The following is an 18,201-nucleotide window of genomic DNA, read 5'->3' as shown; positions in this document are numbered from 1 at the left end:
GGAAGAAACCGGAGAACCCAGAGGAAACCCACGCAAACACGGGGAGAACATACAAACGCCATGCAGATGTTATCCTTGGTCAGATTCGAACCTAGGACCCCAGCGCTGCTGTTGATTACAGTTTGCATGGCTGAAGGTGATAGGTGTAATTAAACTGCCTCAGGAGGTTCGAACAGCATTTTAAGTGGCAGGCAATAGATATGACACCCTTTCACCTGTGTATAAGCTCAGTGTCTCCAATTTGGCAATTTGTCTGCCACTTACAATGCTGTTTCAACTTCTCTCCCGAGGCAGTTTAATCACACCTAAAAGCTATAGTCATACAAATTTTAATCAAGATCTTATCTCCATGAGGTCCTTGACCTCATGTCGATTATGGTAGACAGATTATTGTGACTGAAGCATGAGTCATCATCATTTAATGCCTGAGATTTCTTGCACAAGTCACTCTAATTGAGAAAGCCAGTTGGATAACTAGTGCAACATCTTCAAGAAAAAATACAAGTCAACTTGCTCTGACTTAGGCCTCTTTCACACTTGCGTTGTTGGGATCCGGCATGCACTTCCGTTGCCGGAGGTGCCTGCCGGATCCGGAAAAACGCAAGTGTACTGAAAGCATTTGAAGACGGAACCGTCTTCCAAATGCTTTCAGTGTTACTATGGCACCCAGGATGCTATTAAAGTCCTGGTTGCCATAGTAGGAGCGGGGAGCGGGGGAGCGGTATACTTACAGTCCGTGCGGCTCCCGGGGCGCTCCAGAATGACGTCAGAGCGCCCCATGCGCATGGATGACGTGATCCATGCGATCACGTGATCCATGCGCTTGGGGCGCCCTGACGTCACTCTGGAGCGCCCGGGGAGCCGCACGGACGGTAAGTACACTGCTCCCCCGCTCCCCGCTACACTTACCATGGCTGTCAGGACTTTAGCGTCCCGGCAGCCATGGTAACCACTCTGAAAAAGCTAAATGTCGGCTCCAGCAATGCGCCGAAACGACGTTTAGCTTAAGGCCGGATCCGGATCAATGCCTTCCAATGGGCATTAATTCCGGATCCGGCCTTGCGGCAAGTGTTCCGGATTTTTGGCCGGAGCAAAAAGCGCAGCATGCTGCGGTATTTTCTCCGGCCAACAAACGTTCCGTACCGGAACTGAAGACATCCTGATGCATCCTGAACGGATTACTCTCCATTCAGAATGCATTAGGATAATCCTGATCAGGATTCTTCCGGCATAGAGCCCCGACGACGGAACTCTATGCCGGAAGACAATAACGCAGGTGTGAAAGAGCCCTAATGCAGTACGCAGCCCTGCAGGGTATTGCAATGGTGAGGTCACGGTTAATAGGCAAAACGAGGGTTGCTCTTGGTTACTCTCAGTTTATAAAAGACCCTGGACAGGCGTACAGCAGTGATGGAGAGGCTGGCACTTGGATCCTCTGGGGCACTCTCTGTATAATGTAAAAAATATATTTTCATTTTTTACATTATTCATGGGATAACCCCTTTAAGATGTTTTGCTAGTCATCCAACTGACTTACTCATTTAGAATGACTTGTTTGAGAAATCTCTGGCATTAAACACTTAAGCCTCATGCTTCAGTCGGCATAATCTGTTTGTCATAATCAACATGAGGTCAAGGACCTTGGAAAGATGTTTATTTATTTATTTTATGCACTTACATAGAGCTACTATATTCCGTAGCGCTTTACAGACATTATCATCCAACTGTCCCCAATGGGGCTCACAATCTAAGGTCCCCATCAGTATATCTTTGGAGTGTGGGAGGAAACCGGAGAACCCAGAGGAAACCCACGCAAACACGGGGAGAACATACAAACGCCATGCAGATGTTATCCTTGGTCAGATTCGAACCTAGGACCCCAGCGCTGCTGTTGATTACAGTTTGCATGGCTGAAGGTGATAGGTGTAATTAAACTGCCTCAGGAGGTTCGAACAGCATTTTAAGTGGCAGGCAATAGATATGACACCCTTTCACCTGTGTATAAGCTCAGTGTCTCCAATTTGGCAATTTGTCTGCCACTTACAATGCTGTTTCAACTTCTCTCCCAAGGCAGTTTAATCGCACCTAAAAGCTATAGTCATACAAATTTTAATCAAGATCTTATCTCCATGAGGTCCTTGACCTCATGTCGATTATGGTAGACAGATTATTGTGACTGAAGCATGAGTCATCATCATTTAATGCCTGAGATTTCTTGCACAAGTCACTCTAATTGAGAAAGCCAGTTGGATAACTAGTGCAACATCTTCAAGAAAAAATACAAGTCAACTTGCTCTGACTTATGCAGTACGCAGCCCTGCAGGGTATTGCAATGGTGAGGTCACGGTTAATAGGCAAAACGAGGGTTGCTCTTGGTTACTCACAGTTTATAAAAGACCCTGGACAGGCGTACAGCAGTGATGGAGAGGCTGGCACTTGGATCCTCTGGGGCACTCTCTGTATATAGGGACCAGGCCAGGTGGTAGGTGAGGTGCCCTAGGTTTAATGTGCCTGTGGCAAGATCCCTTAAAGTTCGTGACTCCAGTGCCGGTAACGGTGGCACACCGATTTGTTGCAGTAATAATCGAGGAACACAAGTTGCAGTGAACCAAAACTTCCTTTTACTGAAACAGTTAACTATTTACAGTTCTTTGTTCAGTTCCACAAATAAGAGGCAGTAACATGCAGGCTTGACATCAATTGGCAGGTAACAATGTTCTTGCAAGATACGCAGAGGGTTAAACACTTACAGATCAGGCTGCACTTTTCCTCAGAATCCTGTCTGTCTTTATCCCAAGGCCCGTATGCCCTATTGCTGGCTTTATCCTTGGTTAGGGAAACTTACTCAGGTATATATATCCTTGCTTTTCATATAAATCCTTCTGCCCTTCAGCTCTCTGTTTGGCTGGTATATACTTGGCTCTGCACTGTCCTCTGTTATAGGAACTTCAGGTTTCTCAGGAGGCAGGCTCTTCTCCTGGTGGGGCAACTAGAAGCCTGGGCTGTCTAGCTGCATGTCAGAGGCTACTCTCAGCTCCACTCTGGCTGAAGTTACTCTTGGCTTCTGACTACACAACCCCCTCTTCCCTGTCTGGGCCTAACTATTTATACACTCACCTAAAGAATTATTAGGAACACCATACTAATACGGTGTTGGACCCCCTTTTGCCTTCAGAACTGCCTTAATTCTACGTGGCATTGATTCAACAAGGTGCTGATAGCATTCTTTAGAAATGTTGGCCCATATTGATAGGATAGCATCTTGCAATTGATGGAGATTTGAGGGATGCACATCCAGGGCACGAAGCTCCCGTTCCACCACATCCCAAAGATGCTCTATTGGGTTGAGATCTGGTGACTGTGGGGGCCATTTTAGTACAGTGAACTCATGGTCATGTTCAAGAAACCAATTTGATATGATTTGAGCTTTGTGACATGGTGCATTATCCTGCTGGAAGTAGCCATCAGAGGATGGATACATGTTCTCATTCTGTTTACGCCAAATTCGGACTCTACCATTTGAATGTCTCAACAGAAATCGAGACTCATCAGACCAGGCAACATTTTTCCAGTCTTCAACAGTCCAATTTTGGTGAGCTCGTGCAAATTGTAGCCTCTTTTTCCTATTTGTAGTGGAGATGAGTGGTGCCCAGTGGGGTCTTCTGCTGTTGTAGCCCATCCGCGCCTCAAGGTTGTGCGTGTTGTGGCTTCACAAATGCTTTGCTGCATACCTCGGTTGTAACGAGTGGTTATTTCAGTCAACGTTGCTCTTCTATCAGCTTGAATCAGTCGGCCCATTCTCCTCTGACCTCTAGCATCCACAAGGCATTTTTGCCCACAGGACTGCCGCATACTGGATGTTTTTCCCTTTTCACACCATTCTTTGTGTGCGTGAAAATCCCAGTAACTGAGCAGATTGTGAAATACTCAGACCGGCCCGTCTGGCACCAACAACCATGCCACGCTCAAAATTGCTTAAATCACCTTTCTTTCCCATTCTGACATTCAGTTTGGTGTTCAGGAGATTGTCTTGACCAGGACCACACCCCTAAATGCATTGAAGCAACTGCCATGTAATTGGTTGACTAGATAATTGCATTAAAGAGAAATAGAACAGGTGTTCCTAATAATTCTTTAGGTGAGTGTATAAGGGGTTCCCTAGCTCCCTCTACTGTCTAGGAGGAGGAACTACACCCTTAATAGGCCTGGTACACAGGAGACAACATAAATAACATGACAATTTACATTAAAATAACATATAAAATACAATGACCATGTTCCACAGGAGGTGGAGAACAACGTGACCCAATTGACCCTTGTGTAGTGCCCACATTTACCTAGTGGGACACTACACTTACTACTGATATAGTGGTGTTGAAGCTTATTTTAATAGAAATGAATATAGTCACGGACCATGTTCTTCTGTACCGGCAAGTAAGAAAACATAAGAGATCTTGCAAACTCATTGTGCACCCTACAGTAATTTATTACATTAAAGGCTACCTTCACTTTTGCTAACTTTTTTTTATTCTTTTATATACATTTGCAATAGGCATTAAGTTTAAAAAAATAATCATCCTGTGTTATTTCTACGGCTCCTATGCAGACAATGCATCTCCATAGTAACAGACAACAAAATAATTCTGCGTAGTCTGATCCTGCAGTCATCCTCTTTTCCATTTGTCTTCTACTTCTTGCTGTACTACAAAACGTGAGATAGAAAATGGATGCAACTCTGTGACTGCAAGACTGCTGGGGTACATTGCACGGAATTTTTTGTTGCTGGGTGTTACCATGGAGATGTATAGCCTGCAGAGAAATTTTTAAGTACGATCTATTGCAGTGTAGCGTAATTTTCCATTGTAGATGTACTATATCAATTAAAATAAATTTGGTTCTGAAGTTGTACATCACCTTTAAGTAATGATACTGACTAGAAATCACCTCTAATTCTCAGTCTGGCTGCCTGCAGCCCCCAGTAGGGGGAGCTTTGACTGTTACTGACAGATTTATTATCATGTTCAATGGGAGCTGTATAAATCCATCTCCATTTAGCCCCTTGCTAGGGGGAGGCTGCAGAAAGTCTGTACTTATGGCAGACTAGGTCACTAACAGATTTGACTTAGGGCTAAACGAGGGAGTGGATTTTGCATTCTTGACCCTTTCTCCTAGTGAGGAGTTAAGGACACAGTAAATCCCATGGTATCTGCCCCTGAAGTAGTCCCTTCAGCAAGAGCTGACACGTAGAAAGGCAAGCATTCTCAGTACCAGATGGAGCAGGAACCAATACAAAACATAGCAGACTCAAAAACTAAAAGAACCCCAAAAGGATCCCATAATCTCATTTTAAAAATGACTATTATATAGCACATGACAATCTTTTCCGAACAAAGTTAGAACCAGCCCTCCCATGGATCCAGATATATCCCAATGCATTGCTCCAATTGTTCTGCTAGATTTATTTCAAGCTGGCAGCCGGGCGTGTCCTTTTGCTGCTGGTGGCAGTTGAAGGATGGAACTGACCACGTGTGTCCACCTCACTGAGATGGACAGTTAAATTAGAAAGAGAACAAACAGCAGGTGGCGCTATACAGACGGATTTCATTGAATAACCCAGAGGCTATAATACATTTTTAATTGCATGCAATTACAAAAGTATTCAGATCCAGGTGCTGGTTTAAAAAATGTAGAATATTTTTTGTGGGAGAACCCCTTTTGGCACTTGGCTGGCACTAGCCCATTATAAAACCACAAAACTGCCTCTCTGCGACCCACGGCTAGAGAAACAGAAGGGAGGAGCAGAGCAGCATCCAGAGAGTATTGCATATCACAGTGGACTCCATCCTGTGGCTCTCCAGTTCTTGTGAACTAAAACTCCCAACGTGCTCTGACAACCTTCTACTGTCAGGGCAACCTGGGACTTGTTGTTTAGGAACAGCTGGTGAGCCACAGGTTAGAGACCACCGGTGTATCAAGATGGTTACTGTACATGTAGAAGGGGGGCACTTATAAAATATTTGTGATAAGATTCCTGCAGTCCCATGCAAAAGACACAACGCTGCTACAGCAAGTCATTCTAACTAGCTCAAGGTGCGGTTTTGTGTCCGGTCATAAAAACTGAAAAATGGCTCCAGCACTGAAAACAATGTAAGTCAAAGGTGACGGATCCGGGTTTTTTGGGAGCCTAAAAAAACTGATCTGTCACCCATTGACTTTCAGTGTATTTAGTGACGGATCCGTTTCTTTTCTGTTTTGATTTCACACAACCGCATCCTAACAGAACGTGTAAAATCAAAACTGATCTGTTTGACTCTGGTATTGAGATTCTCTGCCAGATCTCAATACCGGAATTAACAACGCAAATGGAAAGTAGCCTAAGTATAATAGTAGAAATATGCAAGCGAAAACTAAAAAAAAAGGAAACCCAGAATAGATGACTAACGATCTGTCGTTCATTTAAGATGGAAGCCGGTATATGATTCAGCACCAGCCAGAGTTCCTGTCATTTCCACATTATTACGCCCCCATCCTTTGTCATGCGCAGCAGACGTGTCAGCTCTGTATCGTTCCAGCCTTTGACCAATTTATATGTGCAGGTGGTAAAGTAAAGCAGGTTGTCATTTCTGTCACTGCAGATTACATTCCCCTGAGCTGGAGGTTCTGCAAATCTCCGCATGATTCAATAATACGTCCACAAAGCAATGCTTAATCTGTCTCCGTACAAGCCTCCATTCATATTAATAAAATATGGGATTCAGTAGAATTATACTGTTATTACCAGACCTGTAAAGATAGAGGACAGTGAAATGTATTCACTCCCTTCACATGTCCTCTTATTGCATATTTGTCATACTGAGCTATATCGGGTCTGAATTTTATTATTAGTACTATTAATATTGTTTCGCTCTATCTGATGAATAATTTCTGAGGCCTGCTGTGTGTATATATGATATGTAGATATATATATATATATATCTACATATCTACAGGAAGTGTCTTAAGGCCACGCCCATTAATAACCGAACCATAGACCACACTTTGTATTACTGAATACGCGCCTTTCAGCTTGTGCTGTGTAAATGTGGGGCAGGATTATCAGTCTCTTATTATCATCAATGGCAGGATCAGTGTGGCTTCACACAACATGCTCTTGCGGTTAATATTTGGCTTATGTGCTTCCAAAACATACACCAAACTTCTTGATAGGGTCCCATTCGCACTATTCCAAACTGGGGCCCTTTTGGCACTTGTTGGGCTAGAATACATTAGCATGCCTTTTTTTATTCAACAGTATGAAATAACATATAGTATTGTGAAAAGGTTTCAGGCAGGTGTGGGGAAAAATGCTGCAAAGTAAGAATGCTTTATGTATATCAATTAACAAAATGCAAAGTGGATGAACCAAAGAGAAAAAAATCCAATCAGTATTTAGTGTGACCGCCCTTTACCTTCACAGCAGCATCAGTTCTTCTAGGTACACTTGCAGACAGTTTTCCAAGCATCTTGGAGAACTAACCACAGATCTGTGGATATAGGCTTGCTCAGATCCTTCTGTCTCCTCATGTAATCCCAGACAGACTGGATGATGTTGAGATCAGGGCTCTGTGGGGGCCAAATAATCCCTTCCAGGACTCCTTATTCTTTAGGCTATTTTAACACTTGCGGCAGTGTGATCCGGCGACGGAACTGCCCGCCGGATCCGCCGATCTGGATGTGACTGAAAGCATTTGTGAGACGCATCCGGATGCGGATCCTTCTCACAAATGCATTGCAAGAACGGATCCGTCTCTCCGCTTGTCATGCTGACAGACGGATCCGTCTAGTATCTTTTCTCACATTTTTACCTGTCTGCGCATGCGCAGGCCAGAAGGACGTATCTGGCATTCCGGTATTTTGAATGCCGGATCTGGCACTAATACATTCCTATGGGGAAAAATGCTGAATCCGGCATTCAGGCAAGTCTTCTGTTTTTTTTGCCGGAGATAAAACCGTAGCATGCTACGGTTTTATCTTTTGCCTGATCAGTCAAAACGACTGAACTGAAGACATCCTGATGCATCCTGAACGGATTACTCTCCATTCAGAATGCATGGGGATATGCCTGATCAGTTCTTTTTCGGTATAGAGGCCCTGTGACGGAACTCAGTGCCGGAAAAGAAAAATGCTAGTGTGAAAGTACCCTTACCCTGAAGATAGTTCTTAACGACATTGGCTGTATGTATGGGGTTATCCTGCTGCAGAATAAATTAAAATGTAAAAGTATTACTTCTGTTTTTAAAATTATTCTTACTTTGTACAGTACTGTGGATTGTTCCTTACAGAATCCTCCTGACGTATACCTCTGAAATACACTTCAAAAACACCTCTGTTATTAAACTGAAGGCAGATAGCACAGTAGTTGATGGTGACTGCTCATTTCCTCCCCCTCCCTGCACAATGAGACACAAAGCATGCCCACAACCCTATCCCATAGAAGTCCATTTTCTAACTGAGGTTTCTCATGTCGGTGTGGCTGCTGTTCACAGCTTATAGCAGCAGTTCAGGCAGGATGGCAATCCCCACGATCACATACAGAAAATAAAAAAAATAAAATATATAGTGATATGTTCCCTTTAAAGCCAAGACCTGTCTAATAAGCTGATGTCAAAACCTAAATCATTTACATTTACTTCTTTACTGTTGTATTAAACTAATCTCCTTATGATCTGCTTGGAATAAAAAACGTACTCATATGAAGCCGTCAGATCTCCGATAGGTGTCTGGAGACTGCGAGCCCCCAGAGGTGTGTTAATATGCACGTCACATTTGCATTGTATGAATCAATTTCCCCTAAATCCAGTGGCAGACATTATTATCTGCTAAATAATCAAATGTCTGCTCTGTGCCTAGAGTGAAAAGCGTTGAATTAATGCTGAGGAAACATTTGCTACTGAATTTTCATAAGAAAGCTTATATTTGACGTGCACTTAATTAGAGGAAAAGTGAAGTAAATTGTAGGAATTAAGACCATCAAGGATTTTCAGTATAAATGAAATGACGACGGGGATGAAGAATGACCCGGTACGATTGTGGGTGAACTTCACATGTCTTTCTACACAGTGAACTGTTTATTGTCAACATTGCCCATAAGACATATTATATACAGTTTTATGCAAAAGTGTGGCTTAAAGGGGTTGTCTGGACTACAGACATTGAGGACCTATCCTCAGGATAGGTCATCAATATAAAATCGGTGGGTTCCCGACTCCCAGCGCCCCCACGGATCAGCTGTTTGAAGGGGCCACGGTGCTTGCGCATGTGCTGCGTCCTCTCCAGTGTTTAGTATCTACGGTACTTTGTAGTGGTGGTGCAGTATAACTACAGCTTGGTCTCACATTCACTTCAATGGGAGTAGCACTACAGTAACCAGCTCCAGTAACTCCACTACATAATGAACGGAGCAGTGTAGTTCCTCCAGTGACTTCAGGCACCTGAGCTACTATGAAACAGAGGGGTTGCAGGGTGTGGGACCCCTGTCGATCAGAAATTGATGGCCAACTGAAATGCACCTTTGAAGGTCAGGAAACAGTCTATAACCAATCTAAACCAGCAAACCATAACACCTTCACAGATGATCAGAAACCAGTTAACCCTGTTGCTTAGGCAAGGTGTGGAAGTTCTGAGCGGGTTTGAATAAATAGAGGAGATCGGTCATAGACACCGACCAGCTGACATGTGTCTGTCCCTCTAAGATGTTGCCGGACCTCAAAACTGGAGCAAAACGCTTCCATTCTATTTAATACATCAGGATGCATCCGTTCCGTTCAGATGCGGTTGTATTAGGTCGAAACTGAACAGACCGGAAACAAAACTGCATCCAGTCACAAAACAGAACAAACCGTAACGGAATGCATCCTGATCTGTGTTGTCCACATCAGTGGCGTCTCTAGCTTTCAAATTTTGGGGGGGGGGGGGGGGGCACACTGGGGGCCAGGACAAAAGTAGGGGGGGCAGCTATAACAACGATACATTTACACAAGTACGCTAAGAAATGCTGCGATACTATACTCAATACCTAAAACCGCAACAGGGAAGAAAAGTCCTGCTGTCTGTGATTTAAAAAATAAATAAAAAAATCACTCAGATTTCAACATGTCCTAGTTGCCTGTGGATGACACTTTTATAGGGAGGGGGATCTGTGGATGACACTGCTATGGGGGGGGGGGGATCTGTGGATGACACATACCGTATATATCATCTTATGCTATATGTGTCATCCACAGATCCACCCCATGACAGTGTCATCCCCATTTCCCCCTCCATAACAGTATCATCCACAGATCCCCCTCCCTATAACAGTGTGATCCACAGATCCCCCTCCCTATAACAGTGTCATCCACAGATAAGCCCTCCCTATAACAGTGTCACATCCACAGATCCCCCTCCCTATAACAGTGTCATCCACAGATCCCCCTCCCTGAGGTATACTGTACATTGTGTGGCACAGTGTAGAGGTATACTGTACATTGTGTGGCACAGTGTAGAGGTATACTGTACATTGTGTGGCACAGTGTAGAGGTATACTGTACATTGTGTGGCACAGTGTAGCAGTATACTGTATATTGTGTGGCACAGTGTATGCTATATGTGTATAACATAAACATATTTCACATGAAAACTTACAATTACTTGGCTTGGCCCTTGGGGATCTGGGACACCACTTCAACACTTTGGCAGGGGGCTCGGTGGAGCTGATGTTGTGCTTTATCCTAATGAGAAAGATTTCATAATAAGGATTTGGAGAAAGGGCAGAGCAATAACAGAGCAGGGAGAGGCTGGTGCTGCTACTAGGGGGTCATACCATGGGTGAATAATAAAGCCCATCATAATGCCCCCCAGTAGAAATAATTCTCCTTATAATGTGACAATGCAAAAAATACCCCCTTGTAATGCCCCCAGTTGAGCTAATGTCCCCCATAATGTGCCAGTATAAAATACCCCTATATAGTGCCCCCAGTAAATGCCCCCATAGAGCTCCTCTCCCCCCTTCCTCCTAGTGCCCCCCATAATGTACCAGTATAAAATGCCCCATATATCGTGCCCCAGTAGATGCCCTCAGTGTCCCCCATAATTTGCAAGTATAAAATACCCCTTCTTAGTGCCCCCCGTAGATGACTCCATAGTACTCCTCTCCCCCCTTCCCCATAGTACCCACCATAATGTGTCCCAGTATAAAATGCTACTGTACAGAGCCCCCCATATAAAATACCCCTTCTTTGTGGCCTCAGTAGATGCCCCTATAGTGCCACCAATCATGTGCCAGTAATAAGTGCCCCCAATAACGTGCCAGTAATAAGTGCCCCCAATAACGTGCCAGTAACAAGAGCCCCCCAATGTGCCAGTAATAAGCCCCCCATCATGTGCCAGTAATAAGCCCCCCATCACGTGCCAGTAATAAGCCCCCCATCACGTGCCAGTAATAAGCCCCCATCACGTGCCAGTAATAAGCCCCCCATCACGTGCCAGTAATAAGCCCCCCCATCACGTGCCAGTAATAAGCCCCCCATCACGTGCCAGTAATAAGCTCCCCCATCACATGCCAGTAATAAGCCCCCCATCACGTGCCAGTAATAAGCCCCCCATCTTGTGCCAGTAATAGGCCCCCCATCACGTGCCAGTAATAAGCCCCCCATCATGTGCCAGTAATAAGCCCCCCATCATGTGCCAGTAATAAGCCCCCCATCATGTGCCAGTAATAAGCCCCCCAATGTGTTAGTAATAAGCCCCCCCCCCCCCAATGTGTCAGTAACAAGAGCCCCCCTAATGTGCCTGTAAAACTATTGTAAAAAAAACACTTATACTTACCTCCATGTCAGTGATGCGATGCAGGCCTCTTCCGGCCTGTGTCCCGCGCTGTATGTCTCAGGCGGCGCGATGACGTCAGCCTATCAGAGGAAGGGGAAGGGAAACGCCTCTCCCTCCCCTGCCCCGCCGCAGCACAGGCAGATGACTATGGAGATGAGTGCAATGGAAGCGCTCATCTCCCTCTGCCTGACTGCGGCGGCTCACTTGGGGGGGCATTTTAGTTGGGGGGGCAAGTCAATGGTGCCAGACCCATTTTTTACAGATCCATCACCCACTGACTTAGGCTACTTTCACACTTGCGGCAGTGTGATACGGCGGGCAGTTCCGTCGTCGGAACTGCCCGCCGTATCCGCTGATTTGGATGTGACTTAGCATTGCAAGAACGGATCCGTCTCTCCGCTTGTCATGCGGACAGACGGATCCGTCTTGTATTTTTTTTCACATTTTTACCAGTCTGCGCATGCGCATAGCGGATCCGGCATTCAGGCAAGTCTTCAGTTTTTTTCGCCGGAGATAAAACCGTAGCATGCTGCGGTTTTATCTTTTGCCTGATCAGTCAAAACGACTGAACTGAAGACATCCTGATGCATCCTGAACGGATTACTCTCCATTCAGAATGCATGGGGATATGCCTGATCAGTTCTTTTCCGGTATAGAGCCCCTGCGACGGAACTCAGTGCCGGAAAAGAAAAACGCAAGTGTGAAAGTACCCTTGCATTGTTTTTAGTGACAGATCCGGTTTGTTCAGTTTCGAGTTAATACAACCGCATCTGAATGGAACAGTTGCATCCTGATGTATTAAATCGAACGGAAGTGTTTTGCTCAAAACTCTCAAAACTGGAATACAAAGCGCAGATGTGAAAGTCGCCTAAGTCTAAAACATTTACCCAAATTCTTCTAAAAAAAAATGTCTAGTCTTTAAACTGATCTTCGGTTCCTTGCTTCTCTTTAATGTGAAAGTCTTTTTTCTTGAAAACAGGTTGCTATATATTGAACTATTATAGGAAACCATTCAGAGAACAAACTAGCAAACTCATCATTTCTGGTGTCTAGTAATTCCCCACTAATTGCTTCATATTCAATTACAACGAGCAGTGAGATAGGAGATGGCCAAGATGGAGAGGAACATTTATCAAAATGATGCATGTTGCTGCTATACCAGCTGAGAAACCGGTCCGGAAGAAAGATGAACAATGCTTGGTCAATTTTAGTTATTTTGTACTGAGAACTAATTGTAAGAGGCTGCACATTGAGATCAATGCATAACATACAGAGCTAATTAACTTTGCAAATGGATATTCTAGTTGGTCTCAGTCTGCTCTCATTATTCAGCAGCCAAACCTTCTGGAGACGGCCGCTCATTTTCCATGCAACTTTATTGGTGGAGAGAGAAGTGAATTTAAGAGTTTAAAGGCATTGCCTAGGTTTAGAAATATTTGGCCACTTTCTTCCTAAACAGCTCCACACCTTTAAATGGTTTGTGTATGATATTGTAACTCAGCCCATTTTCTTCAGTGGAGCGGAGCTGTTTCCACAAGAAAACCGCCATATGTTTCAAATACTGTACAACCCTTTTAACCACTCTCTTCCCAATTCCTATCCTTCATTTTCTGCTCTACTGACATAACCTAAATTGTGTCTATGTATGGCCTATTGCACACGACCATATGGCTTTTTCAGTGGTTTGCGGTCCATTTTTTCACGGATCCGTTGTTCCGTTTTTTGTTTTCATTTCTGTTCCGTTTTTCCGTATGGCATATACAGTATACAGTAATTACATAGAAAAAATTGGGCATAACATTTTCAATAGATGGTTCCGCAAACACGGAACGGATACGGAAGACATACGGATGCATTTCCGTATGTGTTCTGTTTTTTTTTTGCGGACCCATTGACTTGAATGGAGCCACGGAACGTGATTTGCGGGCAATAATAGGACATGTTCTATCTTTCAACGGAACGGAAATATGGAAACGGAATGCATACGGAGTACATTCCTTTTTTTTTGCGGACCCATTGAAATGAATGGTTCCGTTTACGGACCGTATACGGAATGCAAAAAACAGCCCGTAAATGGGAAAAAATAGGTTGTGGGCATGAGGCCTAAATGTTTCCATAAAAAGGTCTATGTGTTCTTGCTGCAGCCAAGGGAACACTGTCCATGAGGTGAGTTAAGCATTGTCCTCCTTTCCAACACTAAAGCCACGCAATGGCTGTTGACCAACAGTTTTTCTTCCCAGTTTAGTCAATCGCACATTTCTTCTCAGTAGGTGGAGGAGCATAAGCCTTTTCCAGATATCTGGCAGTGGCTTATCTCCCATGACAACAAAGGATCGGGCAGGTTCCAATATGCCCAATCCTTTTTTCCTCTAACATCTGCCATCGACAAATTTCTTCAAGTTTCAGTTTTGGAAGTTTGATATTCAAATCGAACGTCCCATTTAAAGGACACTTGTCAGCATCATCAACTCTATTATACCAAGCATACTGTCAAGTAGGGTTGATCCTTCTGATTAAAATGATACTTGTAAAAATAAGTTGCAGCGTTCCAGAGAAAAAAGACATAATGTCGTAATGAAGTTTTCAGTGCACCAAGAGGCAGACCTTAGGCCCTCGGTGCACCTTCCAATGATGGTCATGCCTTTTGGTGCACTAAAGCCCTGATTTGCATAAAAAAGTATTTTTTTGCTCAGGAATGCTGCAACTGAATTTCACAAGACAGGTATCGTTTTAATCAACTGGATCAACTATACTGCTCTCTAAGAGGCTCTTTGGGATATAAGTTTTGATGTATTATCCATATCACAGGCCATCAATTTTTGATCTTTGGGGGTCCTTAGAATTCCAACACTATGAATGTTTCCGGAAATGTTAATTTGGTCAGGAATTTGCCAATGTTAGCCCTAGCCTTGTATTCTGCTGATCAAAGGTGGTGCCAGGAGTTAAACCCCTACCAAATAAAATATTGATGACTTATCGTAATGCCTTATTCACACAGTTAGGCTGAGTTCACACGGGCGTTGCGGGAAAAGGTGCGGGTGCGTTGCAAAACATTGTAATGCGTTTTGCACACGCGTGAGAAAAATTGACATGTTTGGTACCCAAACGCGAACTTCTTCACAGAAGTTTGGGCTTGGGATCGGTGTTCTGTAGATTGTATTATTTTCGATTAGAACATGGTTATAAGGGAAAATAATAGCATTCTGAATACAGAATGCATAGTACAATAGCGCTGGAGGGGTTAAAAAAAATAAAATAATAATTTAACTCACCTTAATCCACTTGATCGCGCAGCCCGGCATCTCTTCTGTCTTCATCTTAGCTGTGTGCAGGAAAAGGACCTGTGGTGACGTCACTCCGGTCATCACATGGTACGTTACATGATCTTTTACCATGGTGATGGATCATGTGATGACCGGAGTGACGTCACCACAGGTCCTTTTCCTGCACACAGCTAAGATGAAGACAGAAGAGATGCCGGGCTGTGTGATCAAGTGGATTAAGGTGAGTTAAATTATTTTTTTTTAACCCCTCCAGCGCTATAGTACTATGCATTCTGTATTCAGAATGCTATTATTTTCCCTTATAACCATGTTATAAGGAAAAATAATAATGATCGAGTCTCCATCCCGATCGTCTCCTAGCAACCGTGCGTGAAAATCGCACCGCATCCGCACTTGCTTGGGGCCTGCAATATAGAGCATTCTGCGATTTTCATGCAACGCATAAGTGATGCGTTAAAATCACAGCTCATGTGCACAGCCCCATAGAAATTAATGGGTCCAGATTCAGTGCGGGTGCAATGCGTTCACCTCCCGCATTGCACCCACGCGGAATACTCGCCCGTGTGAACTCAGCCTTAGGGTTTTCCATCAATGATTTTGAGCCAAAACCAGATGCAGCCCTAAACACAGAACAGGTGCAGATCTTTCCCTTATACCTTTTGTCTGTGGAGGCTCCAATCTTGGTTTTGGCTCTCAATCACTGATGGAAATCACTGAACAAAACACTGACGTGTGAATGAGGCTTAAAGGGATTCTGTCATCAGATTTAACCCCTCTAACCTAAACATATGCTCATGTTCAGACTAATAAGAAGAATCCTAAGCTGGCTTTATTAAACCTCACTGTGGCTCTATTTGCCCAAAAAATCACTTACTTAAGGTGCCCAAGGGGAGGTCCATTAATACAGGGTGCCCGGCCGCACCCCTCGTCGTCCGGTGCCTAGCGCCGCCTTCCCTGTCTTCAGCGCGCCTTCCCTGTCTTCATCGCCGCCTTCTACAGCTCAGCGCCGCCTCCGCAATCCTCCCCGTCCCTCTGCCAGATCCCGCGCCTGCGCACTAGGCTCAGGGTCATATCATATCAGGGTTGAGCGAAGTGCGCATCAGGCCGGCGCATACGCACTTCGCTCAACGAAGCCGCTGCCAGGAGTCCGCACGGGCGCATCAGGCTGAGCCTAGTGCGCAGGTGCGGGATCTGGCAGAGGGACGGGGAGGATTGCGGAGGCGGCGCTGAGCTGTAGAAGGCGACGCTGAAGACAGGGAAGGCGGCTCTGGAGACAGGAAGGCGGCGCTGGGCACCGGACGACGAGGGGTGTGGCCGGGCACCCTGTATTAACGGACCCCCCCTTGGGCACCTTAAGTAAGTGATTAACAGGTTATAAAAACCAGTTTTTTGGGCAAATAGAGCCACAGTGAGGTTTAATAAGGCCAGCTTAGGATTCTTCTTATTAGTCTGGACATGAGCATATGTTTAGGTTAGAGGGGTTAAATCTGATGACAGAATCCCTTTAAGGATGGGAAAAAGTCTTTGGACAATCCACTTATTTTGGTCAATAATTTTCTTGTTTTTCAACCACAGCACTTTTGGACAGCCTAAAATGTCTTTCAGAATAAAACCTTACAAATGTTCAATCTGCATTCTTCAGCTTTTAGCCTTATGAGTGCCTTTAGAAAACTCTAGTGCAATTTGAGACATTTACAAGCATGGAGGCCATGGGCCTTGACCACAGTTGGCTCATTCATAGTTGACTCATTCACCGGCTTAAAAACCCTGGTGATATAAAACAGTTTACGTCATAAAGTCCTGTTTTGTTTTCTTCCAGGGGCTTATACTGAACAGGCTTGGGCAGAACGCGCTGGCCGAGAAGTATCTCCGGGACGCTGTACAAATTCAGAGCACATCACATGATGCCTGGAAGGGACTGGGGGACGTTTTACAAGACCAGGGGAAGCATGAAGCTGCTGTAGAATGTTTTCTAACTTCACTAGACCTGGAATCCAGCAGCCCAGTGTACCCATTCACCATTATTCCTCGGGAACTGTAGAAAAAAATTCTAACAGAACAGGAACTTTCCAAATCTGACCAAGAATCCTGCGATATTGAGATTAAAATTTTTATAATCATCTGTCTAATTCATTTATATTGAAAAAATTTTGTAATTTAAAAGAAAAAGTTCTTTAAATAGAAAACTTTTTATACTCTACTTTCAGGATCAGTTGTTCCTCTGCAGTAATTATATTGTATTTTCTGCATGTAACTCCATTATAGGACACATCCACCCAAACATTGCATGTAAGCAGCCGCCATTTGCATATTCTTTGCAACACCATAGTATTCATGTCATATGCAGTTATGTTCAAAATAATAGCAGTCAGACATCACTAACCTGATCAATCACTGTTTTTGGTAGAAATGATATTTCTACATGGCAAATAATTTACTAGTAGGTGTAGTAGAGTAATAGAAGTCCAACAGTCATGACATGCATGCTTCTGATTCTGTGTAATTCAATCACTTATTGAAAGGGGCATGTTCAAAATAATAGCAGTGTGGAGTTCAATTAGTGAGGTCATTCATTCTTTGAAAAACAGGTAGAAATTATTGCCCTTATTTAAGGAAGGAAGGCAGCAAATGTTGTACATGCGGGTTACAGTGCATTTCTCTCTGAAATTCTGAGGAAAATGGGTCGTTCCAGACATTGAACAGAAGAACAGCATACCTTGAATAAAAAGTTGATTGGAGAGGGGAAAACATAAAGAAGTGCAGAAAATGATAGGCTGCTCAGCTAAAATGATCGCAAATGCTTTAAAATGGCAACCAAAACCTGAAAGACGTGGAAGAAAGCGAAAAACTACCATTCGAATGGATAGAAGAATAGCCAAAATGGCAGGACTCGGCCAACAATCAGCTCCAGGAAGATCAAAGAAGGTCTAAAGTTACCTGTGAGCACTGTTACAATTAGAAGATGCCTATGTGAAGCCAAGCTATCTGCAAGAAGCCCCCGCAAAGTCCCACTGTTGAAAAAAATACATGTGCTGAAGAGGTTACAATTTGCCAAAGAGCACATTGACTGGCC

The 18,201-nt window shown here is 44.1% G+C and overlaps 1 protein-coding gene across 2 annotated transcripts in view; it reads left to right on the top strand.

Moving 5' to 3' along the window:
- The window catches only part of TTC7A (tetratricopeptide repeat domain 7A), a 405,257-nt gene extending 387,673 nt beyond the window's left edge, over positions 1–17,584 (top strand). Inside the window, exon 20 of one of the 2 annotated variants that reach the window (XM_040430310.1) lies at positions 16,948–17,584. In XM_040430310.1, coding sequence (XP_040286244.1) covers positions 16,948–17,169 — 222 coding nt within the window. In that variant the 3' untranslated portion in view covers positions 17,170–17,584. The remainder of the gene's footprint in view (positions 1–16,947) is intronic. The other variant, XM_040430311.1, reaches the window with a different exon arrangement.
- The last annotated feature ends 617 nt before the right edge of the window (positions 17,585–18,201 follow it).

The sequence above is a fragment of the Bufo bufo genome, chromosome 4, assembly GCF_905171765.1.
Source record: "Bufo bufo chromosome 4, aBufBuf1.1, whole genome shotgun sequence".
In the NCBI taxonomy this organism is placed as follows: domain Eukaryota; kingdom Metazoa; phylum Chordata; class Amphibia; order Anura; family Bufonidae; genus Bufo; species Bufo bufo.
Note: the sequence above shows the minus strand (reverse complement) of the source record. Positions and strands in the feature narration are given on the sequence as shown.